The sequence below is a fragment of the Phocoena sinus genome, chromosome 17 (genome assembly GCF_008692025.1).
Source record: "Phocoena sinus isolate mPhoSin1 chromosome 17, mPhoSin1.pri, whole genome shotgun sequence".
Taxonomy (NCBI): Eukaryota; Metazoa; Chordata; class Mammalia; order Artiodactyla; family Phocoenidae; genus Phocoena; species Phocoena sinus.
The window spans coordinates 64991274-65015643 of NC_045779.1; the positions used below are offsets into that span (position 1 = coordinate 64991274).

Consider the following 24370-nt stretch of genomic DNA (forward strand, 5'->3'; position numbering starts at 1 on the left):
CAAGTATACCAGGGTTTGGCTAGCTCTGTGAACTTCAGTTTTCAACAAAATGTGAATACTTGCATCAGAGTTGGTTCAGTGAAACGGAGTAATGTGTGTAAAATGCTTACCACAGGGCCTGGCACACATAATAAGCCTTCAATAGATAAGCGCGCTCAGACTACAAAGCAAACCGATTCTTGGGTTCATTCTTCCCTTGTTAATAAGACTTTAACTGAATCTTTAAGCTTTCGCCAAGCAGATCCAGATGTATTACAGGTTTTTGTTTTGAAAAGAAGCTTCTTATGCTGCTATAGCAAGCCTGTTGCCTTTTCCCATTCCTCTTCAGCCTTTCAGGCTGGCTACGCAGGACTCGCTGCACTTTAGCTTGGATTTCTATCAAAACAAGGTTACCTCTTTACTGACCCTGTGAGTCTCATGAACCAACATTTGATTTCAAAATTCTTTGGGTTTTCTTGCATGTGGTAAGCTCCCATGTAATATGCTTGGATATAGTCCAGTTTGGGTTCTCCTCAAGAGACAAAGAGAAGGATTAGATGATCTAATGGGCCTTGGAACTTGGAAGAGACAAAGTTGTCTGAATGGAACGCTAAGCTGTGACGTCAGTGTCATAGGCATTTATAGCTGCCAGTGATCTTTGTTCCCATAGGGGGGCACATGCAGGAAATAAAGTGTACTGAGCCCCACTCCAGATCCATGGAATAAGGGTCTCCAAGAGTGGGCCCGGGAGTCTAGATTTGTTTCTAATATTGTTTTCTTTGTGGTCCTGATACACTGCCAGGCTTGAGAACCACTGCTCAAGGCCATTTTCCAGATGAGGAAAGTAAGGCCCCAAAACTGCCACCTCCAAGATCACACACATGGCTAATGGCAGAAACCTGCCTGGAACTCAGGTCTCCCTCCCAGTCAGTCTAGGGTTTTTCCACTACTCACTCGGACCCCTGGGCCCACTGGTGACTCCGGAGGAGTGGATGGAGCTGTCTGTGTCTGTACGTTCTCATCGGTGTTATAGAGATAAAAACTCCTGACCTTACAGGGCCATTGGGAGGTTAAATTAGTTAAAGGGTATTCAGTTCACTTCGCTCTTCACTCAGAGCCTGTTCTTTAGACTGAAAGAGTGCTAAACTAAGCCATTTTGCAGAGAGGTCTGAGTCATCTAGTGGCAGCTGTCTGTGCCTCACGGGAGGTGCTTTGATCATTGTCATCTAAATGCGTGTGTTAAGTACTGTCTGTGGCACCTCGCTCCAGGCTGCGCTAAGTGAGTTGCCCAGGTGATGGTCTCTGCCCTTGAGAACAGTGCTGAGGCTAAGGGGCCTAAAGTTTATTCACACAGCAGCAGAACAACACAGATAGGCAGATAGGCAGACAAGACTGGGCATCCGAATATACCGGATTCAGAGAATCTAATCTTTGAGCCTAGAGGGAGCTTGGAGACATCCAGTCTGCCTCCCTGGCTTAGACAAGTGAAGTGCCTTAGCCCAGGTCACATAGCAAGTTGGGAGCAGGTTACCTGATCTGACCAGCATTCTCCCCACCTCCCCCTGCTGGAGCAGAATTGTTTTTCTCAAGGGTTAGAAGGTAACAGTGTCTATTATATTTAATCAGGAAAGTTGGGAGCTGGCATTTCAAGGACATCTTGAGATGAGAGAGCTCAGAATGTGGGCATAGGGGATGGTGGGCAGAGTGTGTGTGAGAAGGATTGGGCCAAAAAGGATTATGAAATAACTTGAAACAACCTAGAAAGAAGTCTTGAAGCAGTAGATGAGGTTCTTGGGCATGTTTTGTACCACAGAGGGAAGTCATGGTGGGACGGTGAAAGGAAGGTCAAACACTCAAAATTACTGCCACTAAAAGGTCTGGGATGGGGTGGGATGGAGTGGTTGGGTGATGGGAAGCAGATCTGGAGGTTTAAGAAAAATCTTTTCCCCCGTTTCTTGACAGCTGTCATATGTCGAGGCCCATATTTAGCATTTTACGCAAAATGTTTTTATCCTCAGAGCCACCCTACCACACAGGTGTTGTTTTCCCATTTACAGATGAGGAAACACTCAGAAGGATTGGGTAACTCGCTCAAAAACACAGAAGTACTGAGGGAGGCAAGATTTAAGCTCATGTTGTCTCCTTCCGTGAGGTCTCTCTGAGAACACTGGGAGGAAAGTTATAGACATCCAGCCAGGAGGAAATTAAAATTGTCCCTTTTTGTCTGTAAACAAAGAAAGGAACAATAGAGGGGATATTGCACAGGCTGAGAGGTGGGAAACCAACACCAGCTCTTGGAGTAGTCTGAATTATGCCCCAGAGAGGACAAGTGGAACATGGCTAAAGGTTACTTATTTGTCAGATCATTAACATGGGACATGATACAGTGAGACAGAGGAGAGGAAGACTCACAGAAGAAAGATAAGCAGATGTCATATAAAATAAGAGTTACTGGGCTTCCCTGGTGGCGCAGTGGTTGAGAATCTGCCTGCCAATGCAGGGGACACGGGTTCGTGCCCCGGTCCGGGAAGATCCCACATGCCGTGGAGCAACTAGGCCCGTGAGCCACGACTACTGAGCCTGCGCGTCTGGAGCCTGTGCTCCGCAACAAGAGAGGCCGCGATAGTGAGAGGCCCGCGCACCGCGATGAAGAGTGGCCCCCGCTTGCCGCAACTAGAGAAAGCCCTCGCACAGAAACGAAAACCCAACACAGCAAAAGTAAATAAATTAATTAATAAAGTCCTACCCCCAACATCTTCTTAAAAAAATAATAATAATAAATAAGAGTTACTGATGATTTAGGCTCTTTCAGATTGAGGACTAAGCATTGCTCAACTGAAGGGGAAGGTTCAAAGTGGGTAGGTTGGTTGATGTATCCTCTAAACAAATAATATAGTGGCACTGGGTGAGCTAGATCCTCAGAAAACATCACTTATGGCCCTGTGTGCATATGGCACTGTATTAAGACACTATAACAAGGAAGTGAATAGTCAGGATTAGGAAAATAACAGACTAGGAGAGGCCACATATTATCACACAGCACCTTGTAGTGGAGGGAGAAGAACAGGGAAAGTTAAGCCCTGACAGGACCTCAGTGCCAGGAAGAGGGGATCATTGAAGCGGTTTTGAAGAAGATATGAAAGAATTGAGGCAGAAAACAAAAGCAAACGCATCCAGTCTCCTGGAATCCAAGGGAAAAGAAAGGGAGAGAAGACCTGATGGGTGAATTATTATGTGCTGCGTACATTAAAGAATCAATTTCCTCAAATTAAATAAGGTATTCAGTTAAATTCTCAGTCCTCACAACAGTCCTGCCAGTTGAGTGTTGTCCCGTTTTACAGACGAGGAAATTAAGGCTCTGAGAGGTGGTGCCTTTCCAGCCATCAGACAGCTAGGGGAGGCAGGATCCACCTAGATCTGACTCTGAGGCCCTTGCTCCTTCCTCACTGCCCCAGTCACAAGTTGGCTAGGAGATGGGGGGGACTGGTTATGTGCAGAGTCAGAAGCTATGAAAGGATGACGAGGATCAGAATGGATTCAGAGAAGTGAGGATGCTGGTGGTCTCGCTGAGTGAAACTGCTGTGGAACAGAAGTGGGAGAAGTTGACCACAGGGAAATTCACATGGTCGGGTTCACGGTTCATTTGCCATGTGTGGCATTTTACTGTCTGAAACGTGGAAGAGTAAATATTAGCTGCATCCAACTTGTGCTTTTGGAGAATGTGAGTTCCTTGTTTGAAAATTCTTTGCAAGCCACATTTTAGTCTTTGGGCTTCCAGATCGGTACCTCTTCATATAATAGTTCCAAGAGAAATACTGGCTCCAATGTGTGGTTTTCTTTTTTTTTTTTTTGCGGTATGTGGGCCTCTCACTGTTGTGTCCTCTCCTGCTGCGGAGCACAGGCTCCGGACGCGCAGGCTCAGCGGCCATGGCTCACGGGCCCAGCCGCTCCGTGGCATGTGGGATCCTCCCGGACCAGGGCACGAACCCGCGTCCCCCGCATCGGCAGATGGACTCTCAACCACTGCGCCACCAGGGAAGCCCGGTTTTCATATTTTTAAACTGATGGTCCTGTTGGCTACCTAGACATTCACACCAGCAAGACATCTGGAAGTTATGGGAATCCTTTCCCCCAACTAATACAGTGATTTGGCCATCTATGCTCAGTAATGTCCCCAGGTCTGACCTCCTTGCCCTTTTCAATGACCGGTGGGCCACTTAATGTTTGTGAGATTATGGGTTTGTGTGAATTGCAACTAACTGGTGAAAAAATAATTATAATTTGGGGAAATGAGGTTTGTCTATATCTGGAGTATGAAAAGAAGAATGGACAAATGTTTTGTTTTAAAAGTACCTAAGTGTCTGTGGCATAGTAAGAAAATGTATTTCAGCTACTGACTTAATTTCTGTTATTGTTGCTGACTTATAGCCCTACTCCTCCTCTAAGTATGTGTCAGGTCTGAACATAATTCTTCTTTGTAGTCCATTGACTCTTGTAAAATAATGCTGTGATTATAAGGCTTCCTGAATACTGTTTTCAACATGTTAGTAATAACCGCATTGTACCTATCTGCTATACTTGGGTAAACATCTCTGTTGCTCAATTTATACTTAACATTGGTCATAGTGAAACATGTTTTCATCACTTGAAATCCAAATTTTATTTGCTGGGTTAGTAATGGCCACTTATTTCTGTAACATAAATTAGGATGTTGTGCAAGTTTGGTTTGCAAATAGGTTGACTCTTGAAGGCAACAAGTTTGCCTTGGAATCAGTATGAAGAGTCATTTGAGTTGACTACCTAAATATTCATGAAAATCTTTGTTTTTTTGGTTTTCAGAGAGTGGTAAACTTTGATAGTTATTATAAGGATAAAGGATTTAAAACTGGAATGGTTTTTTAAAACTATAGAGTCCACCTCCCTTCCTCTTCTCATTCCTTTATTTTTCAGGTTGGAGAAAGAACAATAGCTTAAGTGGCATATGACCTCCCAAGTGGCAGAACCCAGAACTGTCAGTCATTTCCACTTAATATCCACCAAAGTACTGTTTTCCTCTCATTGGCAAACAGTTCACTTGAAGGCACTGTGTTTTTCTACCCTAGATGTTGGGCTGGAAAAAAAAAAACTGCCTTTTACATAAAAGCTCTTGAAAATGTTTCTCATACATCATATCAGCAGAACACAAAAGTTTCTTCCTGCCAAATGTCCCCAAGTCCTCTCTGCTTGAATTTTCTTCTCACTTTTCTTTTGAAAAGCCGTGTTCCCTTTGCACTTAGGAAGAACGAATCTTATTTGTCCTGACAGCAGTATGCAAACATCTGTTGCATCACAGTTCCCAAGCAGAGTAAAAAAACCAACAGTCCTTTCCTGAATTTCATTAGCAATGGCAGCAAACATTTCATCAGAACCTCAGAAGCAATCCAGAGAAGAAAAGAAAAATCAAGTTAGCAATTATATAGTTAACATTATACAAGATGAAAGCCTGCATTAGAAAATCCTGAGTGCTGTAAACTCTACTTTTGAATCTGCCTTCAGGCTGTCTGTCCTTTCAAAATGTGGTGCCTGTTGGCGGGAGTAGGATTTGAAATGAAATTCATTACAGGAGTAATAAATACAGTGTGTATGGTGAAACTGAATGTTTATGGAAAAGGTTTTTTGATAAGGACCGAATCAGGCCATCACAATGCTCAAGACATCTTTGGTTATGAAATAAGACCAAAGGTTTTTTAAGAGAGTCTCTGAAAACTTATTTATAGCTCTGTCCCTGAATTTGCAGTTGACCTGAAGGGGCAAGGATGAGTGGACAACTGGGGAGAACACAGAGTACCTCATCACAAGATATAACTTATCCTGAGAAATCTTGTCCAAAATGTTACACGTTGATAATTCACATACGGAGAGGAAAATTTTTAACAAGCGCCCTGACACCTTGCTGCTCTGGAAGGGTCACTGCTTAGCAGTATCTGGTGTCATCCAGGTCTGCCTCATTCCCCCAGCATCCCTGAGCCAAGCACTTAGAGTTCTCCAAATGTACCTGGACCTCTCTTGCCTGTAGGCCTTGCGGGAGCTCCCCACCCTGCTTGGAATCCCCTTTCTCCTCTGGAAGCCATTGCTGAAGTTCGTAGAACTTATTCCACTGTATTTTAACGGCACTCTCTCCCCTGACGCTAGACAGTGAGTCATTTAGGTCAGGAGCTCTGCTCAGCCTTACTGATGTTGGTGAACACAGTACCCACCAAGATGACAGGCCCTCAGTTCATGGTGGTGGCTGGGTGGGGGGAAGAGGAAGAAGCAAGCAGACAACCTCCTGGGTAGCTTACATTTTAGGATGCATTTAAATAATAATAATAGTAATAATAATAATACTGGGGTAATATCAGAAAACCTGACTTTAATATTGCTTCCTTTAGTGTAATATACATAATAGGGTATCTGTGCAAATCACTGGAGTTGCTGCTCTTAAACCCATCCGCTGAGGATGATGGAATGGCAAGCATTGCTTTCTCTCACCTTTTTGCCTGTGCTCATCTTACCTCCTCTTCCTTCACGATTCTCCCCAGCATCACTGTCCCTCCTGCAGTCGTGTTTGGAAGCCTCCCGGTAAGCTCCCCCGGACCCCCTAAGCTCACGTCCATCCTGGTACTCAGCCCACCAGGATAGAGTCATGTGTTTTCTGGTCCATTTCAACCCCTGGCCTTTGCATCCTCCGTGCCTAGGAAACAGGGGTGGTCAGCAGACATTTACTCAGTGAAAGTTACATGAATCATTCCTTGAGCCCCCAAATGAGGAAGAGAAAATAGATTTTCTTGACATTTTATTCCCAATCCATAAGCTTTCAGTACTGTAGTCTCTTCTTACAACCTAAGGTTTAACCCTATTTAGGGCTACAACTTTCAGTTATCTGACAGCTGTGAGACTGCTACCAGAACTGCCATCCTGAAACTGGGTTAAAATTTGAAAGCTGATGCTCTTTACCGTGTCCTGACAATGATTAATTAAGTTTAATTGCCATCTTTGTATTAATTCTGAAAAATAAAGTAACTGAATTCATTCTGAAAAATAAGAGAAACCAGTCGTATTTTTAGCACTTATTCCTTTCTAGTTTGCCATCATCTGTAAATCTCTTGTCAGTTGAAGCACGTTTGACTGTATTCCATTCTCCTCACTTGTTTTCACTTTGCTGGTCAATCTCCTTACATGTTGAATCATATTTTTGGAATGAAATAGTCATAGGCTTTTTTATCATTAGCTATTTTACAATTTAATTTAGAAGAGGGAACAGAATGATAAAATTAAATACGAGAGGCCCTCTGTGTGTCATCAAGTACCCTCGTCTACTTTTGGTAACAAAAATAAAATTCCCTTTTAAATAATTTCTAGCTCATTCTGAACCAACTCTGTACAGCTGAATGGCCTTCAGACTGTGTGAAGATTATGAGAGAACTCATCTCTCCCTCACGATGAACCCAACCATGTTTTTCCCGACAATTAAAACTTTCCTTTTCTTAATTTCATTCCATCGCTCCTAATTATGAGCCCTGTAATTAGTGTGCTCATTACCTCCCCGGCACAGTGTCTCTTGCTCCTTGATGTTCCCCCTTTATGTATTTTTAGCCTCCTCCGCTATCGGCCCCTGAATTCCCTGCTACCTTTTCCCTCACAGGGCTGCTGGTTGAGGGACTCAGAGTGAGTCTTCCCCGGTCACTTAACCTGCTGTCTCACCACATTTGGCTTTTGTCTCAGTTTTCAGCTGAGGAAGAGAATTGTCCTCAGGGAAACCGGAGAGCTACTGTACAGCCTTGTCCTTCTGCGATGTTGGGGGATGTGTGCTAATGAGTCGATGCTGTCTCACTACTTCCTGCACAGTCCAGATCAGGTCCACACTCTAGGCTGGAGACTGTGGCTCAAACAGCATCACCCTCATTAGAAGCTCAGAAAGGTAGTTAGTTGAGACCTTTCAGTTTTTCTATAGAGTTTGTAAAGCAAGTTCTGAGAGCCTTTTTGCTTCTTTCCTTCCTTCCTTCCTTCCTTCCTTTGTTTTGTCCCTCCTTACCATCTTTCACTCCCATTAGTGCTACCTTTTGGAGCTCGTGAATGTCCGTAGACCGTACACTGCAGCACTAGAACTTGGACCCCCACAAAGGCTTTGAAAATGAACAAGATCAGCCAGTCGCCCTGCTTTGCGCTTTCAGAAACTGTCTCCAGGGTCCTCCTTCCTCATGATGTTCTTGTTACTGCCTGGATGTATTTGTTAGGTCCTTTTTTCCAAAGAGGGCAAAACGTTTCATCTCATCTTCACTGTATCCTAATGAAATAGTTGAGAAGAGACAGTGTTCGCCTGAAGGAACTTCAACACCTATCCCCCAATTTATGGTTAGAGCCCCGTGGTACCTAGTCTAGACTTAACCCACCCCGTTGAAGTCCATGCCTTACAGAGCTCTTCTCTGGGTCTTGCGCAGAACCGCTTTTCTGCAGAAGAGCTAGGGGGTGAACGGTGTAATTTTTAAGCCGCCCTTAAGATTGGATGCCAGGTATCAACCCTGAGCCCCTATCATGCGCTACGCACTGTGATGCAGAGATGATGAGCAAAGGTGGTCCCTGTTCTTGAGCGGCTTACAGATTAGTCAGGGAGACAGTGGCAGAAACAGGTAATTACCGAGGATTTAAATTTGGGAGGGATGGGGGAGCCCCTGAGTGAGAAGCTTTCCCAGAGGAAGGCAGTGGCCTTGGTGAGATTCTCTGTGTTTCTGCGTGGCCCAGCCACTGTCAGGCCCGCTTCTGCCTCCCTTAGCAAGCTCGCTCCTAATTACCACCTGGCCTGGAGTATGTGAGCTCTCACTGAGAAAGAAAATTTATCCCTCCTGACATCTTTAGGTGTGAATATGGAAAAGAGTAAATGCTAAGCATATTGTCAAGTGCTGTGAATGTCACTGGACGAGGAAGTTTTAAAAGTGTGATTTCTCCATGTTTACAAAACGAACAAATGACTCAGATCTATTGTACACGCATTCACAAGAGCTGTGTCCTAAGCTGCTCCCGATTTTGAAGTCATGTGTCTTCTTCCTTTGCATGTGAGGAAGGTTTTATAGAGGGTGGAAAGGGGAGCGGGGAACAGAAGGAAGGCTTGGCCACAGGACTTGGTTCTAGGTGTGTGAGCGCCGCCAGGGCCCTTCCTCGGGCTCTGTGGTGTGGAAGATGCCCCATACCCCTCACCCCTTGCTTCCTTTCTTCTTTCTCTCTCTCTCCCTCCCTCCCTCCCCCTCCCCCTTCCCCTCATCCTCCTCCCCATTCTCCTTCTCTCTCTGTCTCTGTCATTTTTCTTCTTCCTCCCAGTTGGCAGGGATTTTTTCCCCCTTTGGTATGTTTTCTGTTAGGCTAACTTCAGACAAGACCCTGAAAACTGAAAACAGATGTCGAGGTGACGCAGAGCGTCTTGTGGGTTCATCACTTTCTGAAACCCCGACTGGCTCTGCGCACTTTGCAGGCTGGGAGCCGGGCTGCGTTTTGGGTGGCTTCGCTGACTTTGCGGCTGACAGGACTGTTGAGCCTCACTAGATCTGGTCCCTCGGGCTCTCACCTTTTAAAATTTCTTCCATATGGAATGCACTTTGGGGATTAGTCCACTTTCTATTTTTTTTTCTTTCTTTTTTTTTTTTTGTTTTGCGGTATGCGGGCCTCTCACTGCCGCGGCCTCTCCCGTTGCGGAGCACAGGCTCCAGACGCGCAGGCTCAGCGGCCATGGCTCACGGGCCCAGCCGCTCCGCGGCATGTGGGATCTTCCCGGACCGGGGCACGAACCCGTGTCCCCTGCATTGGCAGGCGGACTCTCAGCCACCAGGGAAGCCCTATTCCCCTTTCTTTTTTCTATTCTTTTTTTTTTTCTTGTTTAAAAATGACTACACTGTGCCACCATAAAGAAGAATTTTTAAATGGATCAAAAATAAACCTTGATACTCTTTATCAGATGCATGTAGAAAGGAAATATAAGCATATTTAATTAATGCCAGATTCTGAGGCGTCTTGTAACTACCATGCTGGGTAAATCCTACGGAGTAACATACCTGATTAGAATTGAGGCCTGCCCTCACTTAGTAAGACAAATAATTCCCCCTTCACTGAGCTTTATCCCACAATGGACGTCTTCAGTGCCTCTTTACCTTTTATCGTCTGAAGATCAAAATTTATCATTTATTTTGAGAAGCTTTACAAAACAAAGTATGATATTGGTGCTGGCTTTATTCTGTTATTAAAGTCTTGCATTCTACACAGGAATTTCATTTTTGTTTTGTCTAGAGCTTCGAAATTAGAGGAGGTGGAAGAGAAGATGTTATATAAATTACGTTGTGTTGGATTACCTTGTAGGGGAGCAGATAAGTTTGAAATATTACAACTGTCATTAGGATAATAAATCTCGAATGTATCAGGGATGGAAATGGTGTCATAGTCCCTGTCTTACCCAAAGCTGAAGTGTTGCAGTTTTAAGGTTGAGCAACTAAAAATTGTAAAGCTCCTTTTTAAAATATTATGATCTCTAGACTTGATTTCGTTATCTGTTTCATTTTGACAAATTGAATAAACAAATCCATCCATCCCCATTGCCATGAGTCCTACTTTCTTCTTAAATATTACTTGGTCTCATAAACAGTACCGGTTATAAAAAGTACAAATGAAATAATTATTCTTCAAAAATTAAAAAATGCCCTTGATTCCTTCTCTACTGCCCGTTCACATATACAGTAGTTATGCCACCAGGACACAGTGGACTGCAATATTTTGTCATATTTTCTTTCAGTCTTTTTTCTGTATACCATATTTAAGATTATTTAATCACACTACATATATAGTTTTAATTTCATTTTTCCCACCTCTTGTTATAAGCATTTTCTGATGATAAAGATTGTTCTTAATTTCTATCAGATTTTGAGTGGTGATGTCACCATTCATTGAAATTCTCAGTCTGTCAGTCAAATATCTAGATTTCCCCAGTGTTTTTCTCTGTTATAAAAACTGCTGTACTTGAATGTCACTACATGTACAGTCTGGCTAAACTCAATAGACTTAAGATGATTTACACATTTTTCATAACTGATCGTTATTGTACTTTCCCCTGGGCAAGGGAATAGAATCAGAGATGATATAAAGACATAGTGTGGAATAGTTTGTTTCTTGGAATCCGACCTCTATCATCTTGCCTTTTGGTAGTTTGCTATTGCTTTTTGGTAGTTTGCTTTTGCATTCTCTTTTGGAACAGAGAATGGAGAGTGGAATGACCTAGACGGTGTAAAATGGCTGCCTTTCTGGAAAAAAGTAATTAGATCAAAGACCGGCTTGTCTTTTTCTAAAATATTTGCCTACAGAACAGCCTTCTTTACTGTTTTCATCTTATTATCACAGTCAGTTTATAGATAACAATAATCAAAGCATTCTCTTGCTTTGGCAACCAGTCACTCAGTGAACATTTATTAAGTTCCAGCACCTTGCCTGGCTCCCTGAGAATATGAAGATAAATAAGGCAGAGCTCCTCCCCTCAAGGAATTCATAGTCTAATAGGGAAGATGGAGAAGTAAACAAATGGTTACAGCATCTACAAAGATATTCTGGGGGCTGAAGGAGGTATCACCTCTGCTTTGGGGCTTCACGGAGGAAATACTTGAATTAATTTAGTCTTGAAGTGTGGTCACAGATTGCTAGGGGAAGGGCTAGCAGAGAAGTAGAATAGCCTGGCAAGTGTGAGCAAACTGTAATGAGTTTGGGATGGATATGGGGAATGGGATTGAGGAGGGAGATGAAGATGCTCTGGGCCAACTAATGAAAAGTCTTGTTCTTGTGTTTAAGCGGCCATGGCTTTAGAAAGATGAGCTAGGGTGTAGAAGGAGGTTGGGGAGAGACTGAGGCAGATAGATAAATAAAGAACTTTTGCAATATTCTAAATAGGAAGGCTGGGGACTTGAATTAGGACAGCAGCAGTGAGCATGAAAAAAAGAAGGAGACAGAGTCAAGGTAGTTTAAAGATAGAGATTGGAAAGCATATAGAAATAAGTTGCATCTACTGTGTTGGGTACCTGGATAGGTGGTATTCGCAACCCTCTAAAATAAGGAAACGTAAGATGGACCCAGATGGGATTTCTCATCTTCTGATCTTTGCTTGTTTCATACTCTTCCGTGGATCTAAACAATTGAGAGTTGTATACCTTCTCGATGCTGGCAAGTCAGTTTTCCTATCATGTGGTTTTCTAGTTAATTGCCCAAAGCAAAGAAATAGAATGTGTGCATTCGGTGGTCTGCTTTTTCTTAGAAACCTAGAGATGGGCATCAAACGTTCTCTGTACTTGCATAACAAGTACTAAATGCATGTACTGAATTTGGGGATATTTTCAGTATTTATTGACTTAAAGTGGATATTGTATGACCAGATCTCAAAGGATTGGTTTTTGTCCCGCCAGTAGAATGCACCGGGTTCTGATTACTTTAAAACCCTCGTATTTTGACATATGACGTATTTTGACAGTATTTAAAGAAATGGAGGCAAATTAATACATGATGTCAGCAGAGGACAAAGAACGTGTCTAAAACAACAGCAGATAAATTAACAAGTGCATGATAATGTGACAGGGTACATCTTATGAGAATCTCAGCTCATTTGGAGGTTACAAGCTGAAACTCTTTATTCAGTTTACTTTCAAGATCTTTAGAGGAGTTTGTTGAAAGAGCTGTGGAAGTGAAAGCGGCCAGGAAACTAAAGATGTTGGTAGTGCCCTGTCAGCTAACTACAACTGGGCTAATTTAGGCCTCCCTCTGCCCTGGGCATGGAAGGGCTCATCCCATTCAGAATCCTGGGTCGAGCAATCTTGTGGTTTCTCTTTGGGTGAGTCCATAGCACATCGTTTTCATTTACTAGAGCATATATGTTGCAGGTACCCACTCTGCTAGCTCCGTGGGAATTCTGAGTAATAATATTAATAATCATAACAATATTTATTGACCCCCTGCTATTTGCCAGACACCCTTCGAAGAATTTTTCATACATTAGTTCATTTAATCATCATACAGCTCTGTGAAGTAGGTTCATTCTCTGTGAAGTAGACTGTAAACTCCACTTTACAGCTGAGAAGATGGAAACAGAAAAAGGTAAAGTAACTCACCCAAGAGCTCCCAGCTGATAAAGTGATGGGACCAGGATTTAAACCCGGGCAAGCTGTCTCCGAGCCCATGTTCCTAAACGCGCTAATCCTCACTGCCTGAGTGTCCTTCCCTCTTCTTATCACACCTCCCTGGAGAGCCTGGCTTAGTCATCACTTTCTCAGGGAGGTTCACCTTGATTCCTCACCCCACCTTCCGAGATCTTCTAGGTTACTCCTCTTCTTTGTACAAAAGATATTTGTTATTTCACTCACTGCACAGAATATAAGTGTTTGTATCTGTCTCTCCCACCAGACGTGATTTTAATCCTCTTCATATCCACGGGCATTTGTGTAGCCTTTGGCACAGAGCAGGTGTTCGATGAATACAACTTGAGTTGAGTTGTTTTGGCTTGAACACACAATGCTTGTCCTCAAGGAGCTTTCAATCTACCTAGAAAAGAAGTTCCATCCACATGAAACAACTGAATAATGAAGAAATTTAAGCTAAAAGAGTATGGTATATACAGTAGGTGTTATAGGATTTCAAAGGAAGGAGATTGGCTGCAGGGATTGGGTTAGGTTGAGTTTGGATGCGTCGGATTGTGTTTGGTTGGACTGGATTGGATTGGATTGGGTTGGATTGAATTGTATTGGATATATATAGCTTCTTCCAAATGCATAGAATCTGAGATGAATGTAGATTATAGCTAACTGAAGAAGGAAGAATACTGATCAAAATGTTGACCTGAGGTAGCTGCGAATTAAATGCTCATGTTTAAGGGGGCAGCAGAGTTGTTTCAGACAATGTGAGCTGAAAGGTCCTCCTCATTGTCACAGATCAATTATGAGCTCCTCAGAGAGGCTGACCCTGTTCGTTCCTGGGAGCTTCTTGCCACAGTATCTTGTATGTGCATAGCCCTCACAAGACTGCTTTGTGTTGTATGTATCTGTCCTGTGTGACTGAACTCCCTGAGGGCAAGGATTATTTTTTGCCAATACCAAGCATACAACCTGGCACAAAGTAGTGATAAAAATAACAATAGCAGCAACAATTTACAGTTATAAAGCATTGGTTTATAATAAAATATATACATGATAAATAACGTTTATCAGAACCTAACTATGTTCTATCCATTGTTCTGATTATTAACTCAATCTACCTTTGCTGAATATTTTTTGTTGAAATTGTGTTTGTTGAATTTTGCTATCCTATGAAGATTATAACACCTAGGAAATTTTTAATTCTGTAGGCCCTTTCTGGACATGATCTGCATTTTAATTCTGCAAAAGCTGTTCACACACAGAAGAGTCTTAGCTCTTAGCCAGTGCCAGAGAGTTTCAAAACTAGGATTCCCTCAATAATAACTTGACCCAACCAAAGTGCTAGCATTCAGGGCAGGCCACTCATCCCAGGAAGAAACTAAGAAGCATTCAGGACAGGCCACTCATCCCAGGAAGAAACTAAGAACAAGGCTAGATACCCATTAGTAGTAGAGTAGACCCCGAAACAATGCGCACGCACGCGCGCGCACACACACTTCTCTTAATTCCAAGCCAAAGAGACCGAGCCTGCTGACCCACTTCTTTTTCCGTTTGGAGTCTAAGACATGTCCGAGTTCACAGATGAGGCCACTCATAACGCCGCCTGTGGGCTGCTTGGTGGGGCAACAACTCAGGAGTCGGCACAGACACATATGCAGACACTGTGACTGCAGAGCTTCCAACTTGGAATCAACCTTCTTTTGCAGGTCAGGGAGGGGATCTCCCATGTACCAGCTGAGCTGCTCCAAATACGCCATCCCAGAACAGTGCAAGTAAAATAATCCAGGCAGCCCAATAAGCATTTCAGGCAGGCAACAAATATTTGTAAAATATTTGCTACTAACTTTTAAGGGAAAAGTGCTTTTAGAAAAATGTCTGAGGCTTAATTGAAAAAGCACATAGCAATCAACTTTTATTCCCAGCTGACGTAAGACTGTCTGTCAGCCAAATTTGGGTTGCCTGAAGACAGACAAGTGACTAATACTAGGGCTGTGTGTGGCCAGGCCCAAGTGTATTTTCTGACCACAAAACCATGTCTGGATTCTCCTTTGTAATTACTACACGGCCTGCTATAATCGTAACACTTACATTTACTTGCTGCCTTTGACGTGGAATTCAGGGTCCAAGGCTGTACCCCAAGCTAGAGTGAAGTCCTCTCTGTTATTTGCCTAAAACCTATAAAATCATTATTGTGTGAGACATGTGTGTGTGTCTGTGTCTGTGTGTGTCTGTGTTGCCGCATCTGTTAAATATGTTAAGTATATCCTTGTGAAAAGTATGCCCACTCCTGCCTTGTTGGATGAAGCACTTCACTAATGGGATGTTTATTGAACACCTACCACTACATGCCAAGGACATTTTAGAACCTAGGAAACAGCGATGAACAAGACAGTGAAGTCCCTGCTTTCCTGGAAGAGAACAGGAGTAGGGGAGAGTAGAAGAGAGGGAGACAGACAAGAAAGTAGCCCTTAAAGAGATGCTCTGTGCAGCCACAACAGAGCGATGGGGTAGAGGAGGGCTGGTGTCTTCTTTCGCTTACGAGGTCAGAGAAGCCTCTTCAAAGTGATGACATTGAAACCGACATTTTAAAATGACAAGAAGGAGTAGCACAAGCAAAGATCCGGAGGGCAGAACATCCCAGGCAGGTTAAGATAGCAGCCGAAGACGAGAGAGAGCTTGGCATGTTCCAGAAGCAGAGGAAAGACCGGTGCGGCTCGAGCACGGTGGGTGAGAGGGGGACTGGTCAGAGGAGCTGGCTGTGTAGGCCCCTGTAAGAAGCAGGCGGGGGTGGAGGGGTGGAGGTCGTGCCCCCTGTAAGAAGCAGGGATTCTAGTTAGGAGGCTCCTGAAGAGGTCTGGGCAGAAGGCCATAGTGCTTTGGACTAAGATGCAGTAGAAATCGAGAAAAGAGGCTAGATTTCGATTTAGGGAATATAGTTGAGAACCAGTCAACAGAACTTGCCAGTGGTTTGGATGTGAGGAATGAAGGGAAAGGAATAATCAAGAATGATTCCAGGGACCTCCCTGGCAGTCCAGTAGTTAAGACTCCACGCTCTCAATGCAGGGGGCACTGGTTCGATCCCTGGTTGGGGAGCTAAGATCCCGCATGCCTCACAGCACGGCCAAAATAAATAAGATAGGTAGGTAGATAGATAGATAGATAGATTCCAAAGGTTTGGGCTCGAGCACCTAGGAGGAGGATGACTGAGATGAGGATTTAGCTGTTCACTGACAGCAGCCATCACTGATTAACCGTGAACCCACATCTTGGGATCCAATAAATGCCCTCCCCCACCTCCTAACCTCACATCACTGGGGAATATTCATAGACTTTTGGAAATCCTTGATTGTTTACCTAATTACTACTACAAGCATTTTCATGTCTTCTCCTTTTGGTTTTTATTTTATGACATCAAAAAAAATCCCATTCAAGTTACTAACTCAGTCCTGATACATCCCTCCTGGGTGCTCTGTAGATATTAGTTCCTGCCCAGGTTTCCCTACTCAGCACTTCGCTTGGGTGCCTTGGGCCCCGGGCATGGATGTTAGGTGTGGGTCTGAGACCCATCTGGGCGGAAGCTGACAGCTGGCGCGTATACTTCTGACAGCATATGCCTTGTTTATGTGGATGGAAAACAGTGTGACTCATCATCTTGTTCTTCCTTTTTTAATCAGAAATTCTTTTTGAGATCTCTTGAATAACAAACGGATTTAATCTGCTTACTTCTTTGTTATAATGGTGATATTTTCTACTTTTGCCTTAAAAATATCGTGGAGGCTTCAGTTTTCTTGTCTATTCAGTAGGAACAACAATAGAGTTGTTCTTCGTGGGTGTTTTGTGCAGATTAAATGAAATAATGTATATAAAGTGCTTGGCATAGTAGCTGCTATGTAGCAGTTAGTAAACTTGAGGTATTATTAGTAATAAAATAATAATCTGGGGGAGGGAGGGATGGCTCCCAGAACCTATACACTGGTTTTAGTATTCAAATTAAGCAGGCCAAGAAAGTAGAGCTATACATTGATTTACTGTACTAACTCCCTGCCTGACTTTGGACAAAACCTATAATGTCTTTGGATCTCCATTTTCTCCAATAAATGAGAGAATAAGGATAAATAACCTCAGTTTAAAACTTTTGTGATTCTAGTAGACGATCTGTATTTTTTCTCTCCAATCTTCCTTTCAGCGGGCTTATCAAAAGGTTTTGTCTTTGGGCTTCCCTGGTGGCGCAGTGGTTGAGAGTCCGCCTGCCGATGCAGGGGACGTGGGTTCGTGTCCCGGTCCGGGAAGATCCCACAGGCTGCAGAGCGGCTGGCCCCGTGAGCCATGGCCGCTGAGCCTGCGCGTCCGGAGCCTGTGCTCCGCAGCGGAAGAGGCCACAGCAGTGAGAGGCCCGCGTACCGCAAAAAAAAAAAAAAAAAAAAAGTTTTGTCTTTTTGTATAGATTAGCGTTAAGTGACATTTATTGCCAGATGTGACCTTTTGTTTTAGCACACTGTAGAATCCCAACGTTAATATCACTTTCAATAAATATAGATTTCGGGTGAGGAAATGTTCTAGCTCAAGAGAACTTTAGCTGTTGAGGCTCTTTCTCTTTTTAGACTCTCGGTCCGTGGGCTATTACTCACCATTGGCATTCTTTCCCAGTCTCACTTATGTCACCTTCTTCTTTCGTGATCGCTGCTGTTGATAGCCACCTACAGCTTCTAAGTTCCCCACTCAGCCTTCCCTAGTGGTTGGCATTGCATTTGAGTTGCGCTTTCTTGCTTCCTCTACTTTTTGAAATTTAAAAATAGAAAATTAAAAAAAAAAAAAACCCACAGTCTTTCACATTGGCTGAATCCTGTTATTCATCCAACAGATTTTCTGGTGAATTCCACAGTATAACGTATACGGTCAGAAATCTATCAGTTCAGAGGAAGCCCTGTGAGAAATGGACAAACAGATACTTTTATTTTGACTGTCAAACGCACAATCAGAAATGGGCGGCAGCAGCCCGCAAGAGGAGGCTTTGGAAAGTCAGAGAATCAGAATACCTCTCAGCTCTGCTCCTTGACTTTTCTCCTTACCTGTCCAACTTTCCTGAACCATCGTGAAGAATAATTGGGTTGGGGCTTCCCTGGTGGCGCAGTGGTTGAGAGTCCGCCTGCCGATGCGGGGGACACGGTGTTCGTGCCCCGGTCCGGGAAGATCCCACATGCCGCGGAGCCGCTGAGCCTGCGCGTCCGGAGCCTGTGCTCCGCAACGGGAGAGGCCAGAACAGTGAGAGGCCCGCGTACCACAAAAAAAAAAAAAAAAAAAAAAAAAAGAATCATTGGGTTGGTAAGAGGACTCTTTTTTAAGAGTCTGACTCTTGCGCTATTCATACCAAAGACAGGTCCTGGGAAGCACAAAGACTCTTCATAGATCTAAGGAAAATTATTTCAGAAGCCGCAACTCACATCATAGCAAACATACTAAGCTATGGCAACTTCCACATTAAATATAATTTTATGGCTGGCAAAATTTTTTGAAGGTATTTTTACAATTTTGCTTTGGAAAACGGTTGGCTACAAGTAAGTGATTTAACCTATAATTGGCTATTAATTTCTCAGCAATTATCTTAGCATACTTGGGAATTATTAAATTAAAACCTAAATCCAGCGTATATATTGCTTCCAAAGGAAATATTTTTGGTTACCAAATCAACAATTAATGAAGTTAACCCAACATTACATTTTGTAGACCTTTAAAATTATTTTCCGTTTTGTAGTTATCCTGTTTTGAAACCAGTAAATGGTTTGCAAGGTCTCAGACCTTTTTATCGGCCCTTGAAAAGCTGAAAGGCCCCAGGCATCATACCTTAATGACCAATGGTTAGAAAACGCTCTGTCTGAGAAATCCTAAGCTCTGAGGGCTTCACTCTTGCCTTCTTCAAGGAATAAGCGCTGTTTGGGGGACATTTCTCTAAGAAAATACAACAAGCTGGCATATAAATAGCACTAGTTGCTAAAACAAAGAGAAACCCCTACCAAAAAAACAGAGTAATTGGGGGCAGAATCCCTGGGTCTCAGCCATAAGTTCACTGGGTGACCTTGAACAAGTGCTCTGTGGCCCTTTTCCTGTCCCCAGTAGTACTTTTCCAGCGTATACTTCATCTGGCCAAGGGGGAAGGCCAGGGCCAGCAGTTGTAGGAACTAAAAGATGTGCAGAACCATCTCAACTTAATAAAAGGGTCTCCCTCACACATTAAAAGCGAGACACTTTTTAATGTCTATATTCAATATTTTGCCAAAATGAAAGAAGGAAGGGAAGGGAGAAGAGAGAAGGGAGGGGAAAAAGGAGGAGGAAGGACTACACTGTCACTGCACTGTCACACTTGTGTTTAAAACACTACTGATCTTTGATTTCAGTGCAGAATGACAAGTCTGCCTTCTCCAGAAGGAAAGGCTTTCATATGAGATTCTCTCAGTACCCCATCCAGAAGCCATCTATTATCTAGTTTCCCTTGGTGAGGGGCAAGGACCATGAAAAGAACACAGATATCAGAATCAAATAAGTTGTATTCAAAGCTAGCCCTACCGCTCATTTACTCAGCAGTTCTCAAAAGTGTGGGCCAGGAACGCCTAGGGTACTCTGAGAGCCTTTCAGGGTACCCACAAGGTCAAAACTATCTTCATAATAATACCAAGATGTCATTTGCCCTTTTCACTCTCTTTCTTTTCATAAGTGAGTTTTTCCAGAGGCTATGTGATGTGATATCACGACAGACCGGACACATATACACAGATATCAAAATCCAACTACCTTATGATGATCTCTGATAATATCTGAAGTGGAATCTCCTCCAAATCTTTTAGAAAACTCCACTAATGGAATCTAGCTGAGAAACTGAAGGAAGAAAACTATAATACATACTTCTTCTTCACTCATTAGTGAAGTTCTTCACTCATTAGGCCCTTTTCTTTCTTTGACCAAAGCCTACAAACTTTTTGCTCCTTTATCAGGTACTGTGTCCTTTGATTTAATTTTATTCATCCCCCAAAATGAGAATAATTCCAATGAAGTATTCCCTGACTTTCGATGTACAATGGATTACTAGAGTTATATTTATTGCTCTGCCCTGCAGACCGTGATACTCACCTCTCTGCCACCATAGAAAGCATCAGAAACGTCATTGTTGTTGGAAGTTGCCTCAAGGAGCCATTACACTATGGAGTGGATGGAAAGACATATTTTAGGATAAATATAATTTTGCTCACTTATTTTCGTTCTTTGAAATTGTTTAAACTAGGCCTTCTTAAACCTCTTATCACTTCTTACTGGACAGAAATTAAATGTGTAGACATCATTTTTAGACTGACGAAAAAATAAATATATAGTATGCAAACCGTGAAAAAAAAAATCCAACCTCTTCTAGTAAGCCAGACATTAAAGATATTTTCACAAATGTAAATCAGTGCCACTCTTACCTCTAACTTTTTTTTGTTCTGGAAAATATAATTACTTTTAATTTTTTTAATGTCATTTATGTTCACATGTCATGGGGTTGTTCTTTTTAAATGAATTAATAAATACATATTTTTAAATTCCTAAGTCTTAATGTCTAACATGGCAAATCTTGATAAATATAAACCACATTTTAAAAGTTTATTGGCATCCTCAATAATTTCTAAAAGTACAAAAGGGTTCTAAGACCAAAAAGTTTGAGAATTGCTGTATTGTCCAACAGTAACTATCATTTATTGAATGTGTCTTTGTGCCAGGAGCTATGCAGAGCACACTAAATTCTTCACCTCTTAATCTTTGCAACAAAGTTATAGAGACGTTAAAAACAGACCTTGCTAGCACGAGGTCTCACAGCTGGAAGTGACAAAGATAACCACGTCTTTCTGACTCCAAAGCCACATTCTTGATTAGTGAACAGTACTCCCTCACAAATTCACTCTCTGTAACTTTGAAAAAGTTATTTCGCTGCTCCAAATCTGTTTCCTTACCAAACATGGGCAGAGTCCTGCCTCCCCTGCAGAAGAGTTAATATGCATCCAAGCGCCTAGCACAGGGGCTAACACCAAAGAGACCCTTCCATCCCTTCCTGTCCTTGACATGTTAGACCAACGAGACTCAGCAACTTCCCTTTTTTCTCTCTAGGTGGTCTTCAAGCAGACAGAGAGGCTGACGGCACAGAAGGAGTTGATGAAGATATGATTGTGACCCAAAGTCAGACCAACTTCATCTGCCCCATTACACAGGTACTGTTTTCTCCTTCCCCTGAAAGAAAAAGCGATTCACTTCATAGAGGCAAAGGGTTCCTGTTTGCTTTCTGACTTCATTTCATGTCTAGAGTTGAGGAGGGAGGAAAGGAAAGGGATGAGAGTTGAAGAGTATACCTGGGAAAGAGTTTTCAGTCAGTGATGCCCTTAGGGATCTAGGAATAAATTCCTGGCCCACAGGCCAAGTGTCATTGGTGCCACTGGTCTCCCTGCATTTTCTGATGTGGTCATCTGCCCTAAGAGTTATCTAGAGCCATGAGACGGGGAGGTTAAACCTCGGAAGCCCCAGGTCTAGGCAAACATAGTGCCAAATAATTGTTGGCTTGGAGAAGTTACTGGAAGCTGATCACTATCATTCCTGAAAGCCTGATGTCTCCTTGATTGCAGTTGGAAATGAAGAAGCCAGTGAAAAATAAAGTATGTGGCCACACCTATGAAGAGGAAGCCATTGTTCGCATGATTGAGTCCAAGCACAAGCGGAAGAAAAAGGCCTGGTGAGTTGCCACGGGAAGGGAAGTGACACCTTCCCAGGGGTGGTCAGTCCGAGGCTGTGCATTCATGCTGGAGGAAAAGGCGTTTAAACTTCTCCATTGAAGTCCATTCAGCCGGAGGGATAGTGTCAACATGGAAAAGCAGGACATGAGGGAACAAATTAGTAATCTGTTCAGGAAGAAACTGAAGGAGCTTCAACCACACCTTCAGAACACAAGAAAAAGGAATTGGATGTAATGTTAATCATTAGATAATAGGAATTTTTATGAATTTGTGCTGGAGCCTGAAAAAAATAGAGAACTGTGATACCGAGAGATTTCTTTTCCCCTTTCTGTATGCACTTACCCAAACAAGAAGGAATGGTTAAAAGAATAATTTTTTTTTTTTTTTGCATCCTGCAACACAGGTAGTTTGTTTAAAAAAAATATTAAGTCATCATCCTAAGATAAGAATTCGTATCCAATTGGTCTTGATGATCAAGATTTGATTGTCTGGGAAAACCTTTCATATCTTTAATTACGTAAATAACTTCCCAAATGGTTTAAGTAAATTCATGGATGACTGCAATGAGAAAAAAAATTTTAATTGGAACGTTTAGAGAATCTTTCTTTTATATATATATTTCTACCCCTTTCTCTCTCTCTCTCTCTCTCTCTCTCTCTCTCTCTCACACACACACACACACACACACACACACACACATGCACACATGCTCCAACCCTGGAGGACCATGGCTCCGTTCCTGTAATAACCTAGAAACCTGAGTTGGCTAGCCTAGCTTTGACTTGGTTGGCATTTCTTATGCTTTTATCACAGATTTGTCGAAGGAATGGAATTGCAGGTGTGACCAGTTCTCAGTGGACTTGTGATAACAGGTCCCTTTGATGTGTGGCTTGCTTCTTCATCGCCCAGAAGTTTGCTGGTCCAGACCTAGAACTGGAATTCCCCACCACTCCTCATCTGGGTGTGGACTTAAAGATAGGGCATTTGAGACTGCAGATATCTTGATGGTCATTCAGTCAAGTAGCTTGGCCTATTTATTCTAGAAGAACTGCCTAATGACTACAAAATCGAGATTGTTTGAGCACATTTTTATCTGTTTTGACTTTCCAGCTTACAACTGAGATACCATATTTCCCTAAGGAACCTTTCATTTTCCCTTATGAGTGTAATTTTCTTTGTTTCTGGACTTCTAAGGCTACTTTTTCTCCTTTTTTCTATGTTTAGTCTCTGAAAAACAAAATTTTAATTTGTTGACATAATTGCTAAGAATAGGTATCCCCAGATAGTTCTATGTCACAGGTCTTCTTCCTTAAAGTTTGTGACATTCTCCTCGAGTCAGATTTGAAAAGGGCAGGCACTGATACAAAAGCACATTTCTCCCAAGTCCCAGGATGGCTGGGAGCAACTCCCAGAGCAGGCTCACATTTAAGTGCATCTTCTTGATTACATACTTTGATTTTGTAATGTCGTTTGCCTTTTTTGAATTGTAAATGATGTTTGGAAGCACTTGAGTAACACCCGTCATTTGGAAAAGGTGGGTATTTTTCTGTCGTACTTCTATAACTTGGGTGCAGATTCCGCAAACTCTGCAGGTTCTCATAGCTTAGTTAAGAACAGTTAAGTCCAAGTGGAGGAAGTCTGGAAGGATTACAGCGAAGGCACTATGTTTGCTGGGCCTTGAAAAATGAGAAGGATTTCAGAGAATGGTGAAGAAGACTCTTTCTAGCCAAGAGGCTCGCCCTATTCAGAGTCTGTTCCCCTTGGGGGATAGTAGGTGCAGCAACGGTTATTGCATGTTAGTGGGTGACTAGAAGGATGCTCTGGACAATAGCAATAGGGGAATGGTGTATGTAAATTCTCTCTCTATTCTATACTCATTGTAGAGGGTGTTAAATGTCATGATTTCATTAGTTTCCTCACCTATAAATTGATGATAATAGTTGTAATTGCCTCATTGGTATCTTTGGAATTTGAATAAGATATATGTAGAGCACTTAAAGTACCTGTCACGTGGTCAGTAAACTTTATCCCCCATCATCATTATCCTCATCATCATTCTTGCCACCATTATTCTGTAGGCATGAGAGAACACTGCAGGGTTTTGAGGGAATAAGGCGAGTCAACCTGGGTTTTAGGAAGTTACTCCAGTAGCAGTTCAAGAGATGGATGAATAAAGGCATGAGGTGAAGATGTCAATTCAGACGCTTTTGCAGTAGATTAAGTTACAGATAATGAGAGCTGGGATTGAGGCAGGAGTCATAGGTGGAGGGAAATGAGGAGGAACACGATCGTGGAGGTACGATGGACAGAATTTGGGAGCCGGAAGTTGAAGGGAACAAGTGGAAGGACGACTGACATTTCTAAACTGGGTGTCTAGAAGGATGGCGATGTCATTAGCCGACAGAGAGGTCGTAAGGGGAACACGTTTAGGAAGGAATATAAGAGGCACAGTTTGGGTCATGCTAAGTTTGAGGTCCTAGC

General features: G+C 42.7%; 1 protein-coding gene across 3 annotated transcripts in view; it reads left to right on the forward strand.

Moving 5' to 3' along the window:
- Positions 1-24370, forward strand: part of NSMCE2 (NSE2 (MMS21) homolog, SMC5-SMC6 complex SUMO ligase) — a 223892-nt gene that overhangs the window by 194192 nt on the left and 5330 nt on the right. For all 3 annotated transcript variants that reach the window (XR_004346450.1, XM_032609945.1, XM_032609944.1), the window contains 2 exons: positions 21273-21373; positions 21782-21888. Coding sequence is in view for 2 of the 3 variants with exons in the window: in XM_032609945.1 (XP_032465836.1) it covers positions 21273-21373; positions 21782-21888 (208 nt within the window). In the remaining variant the exon portion in view is untranslated. The remainder of the gene's footprint in view (positions 1-21272; positions 21374-21781; positions 21889-24370) is intronic.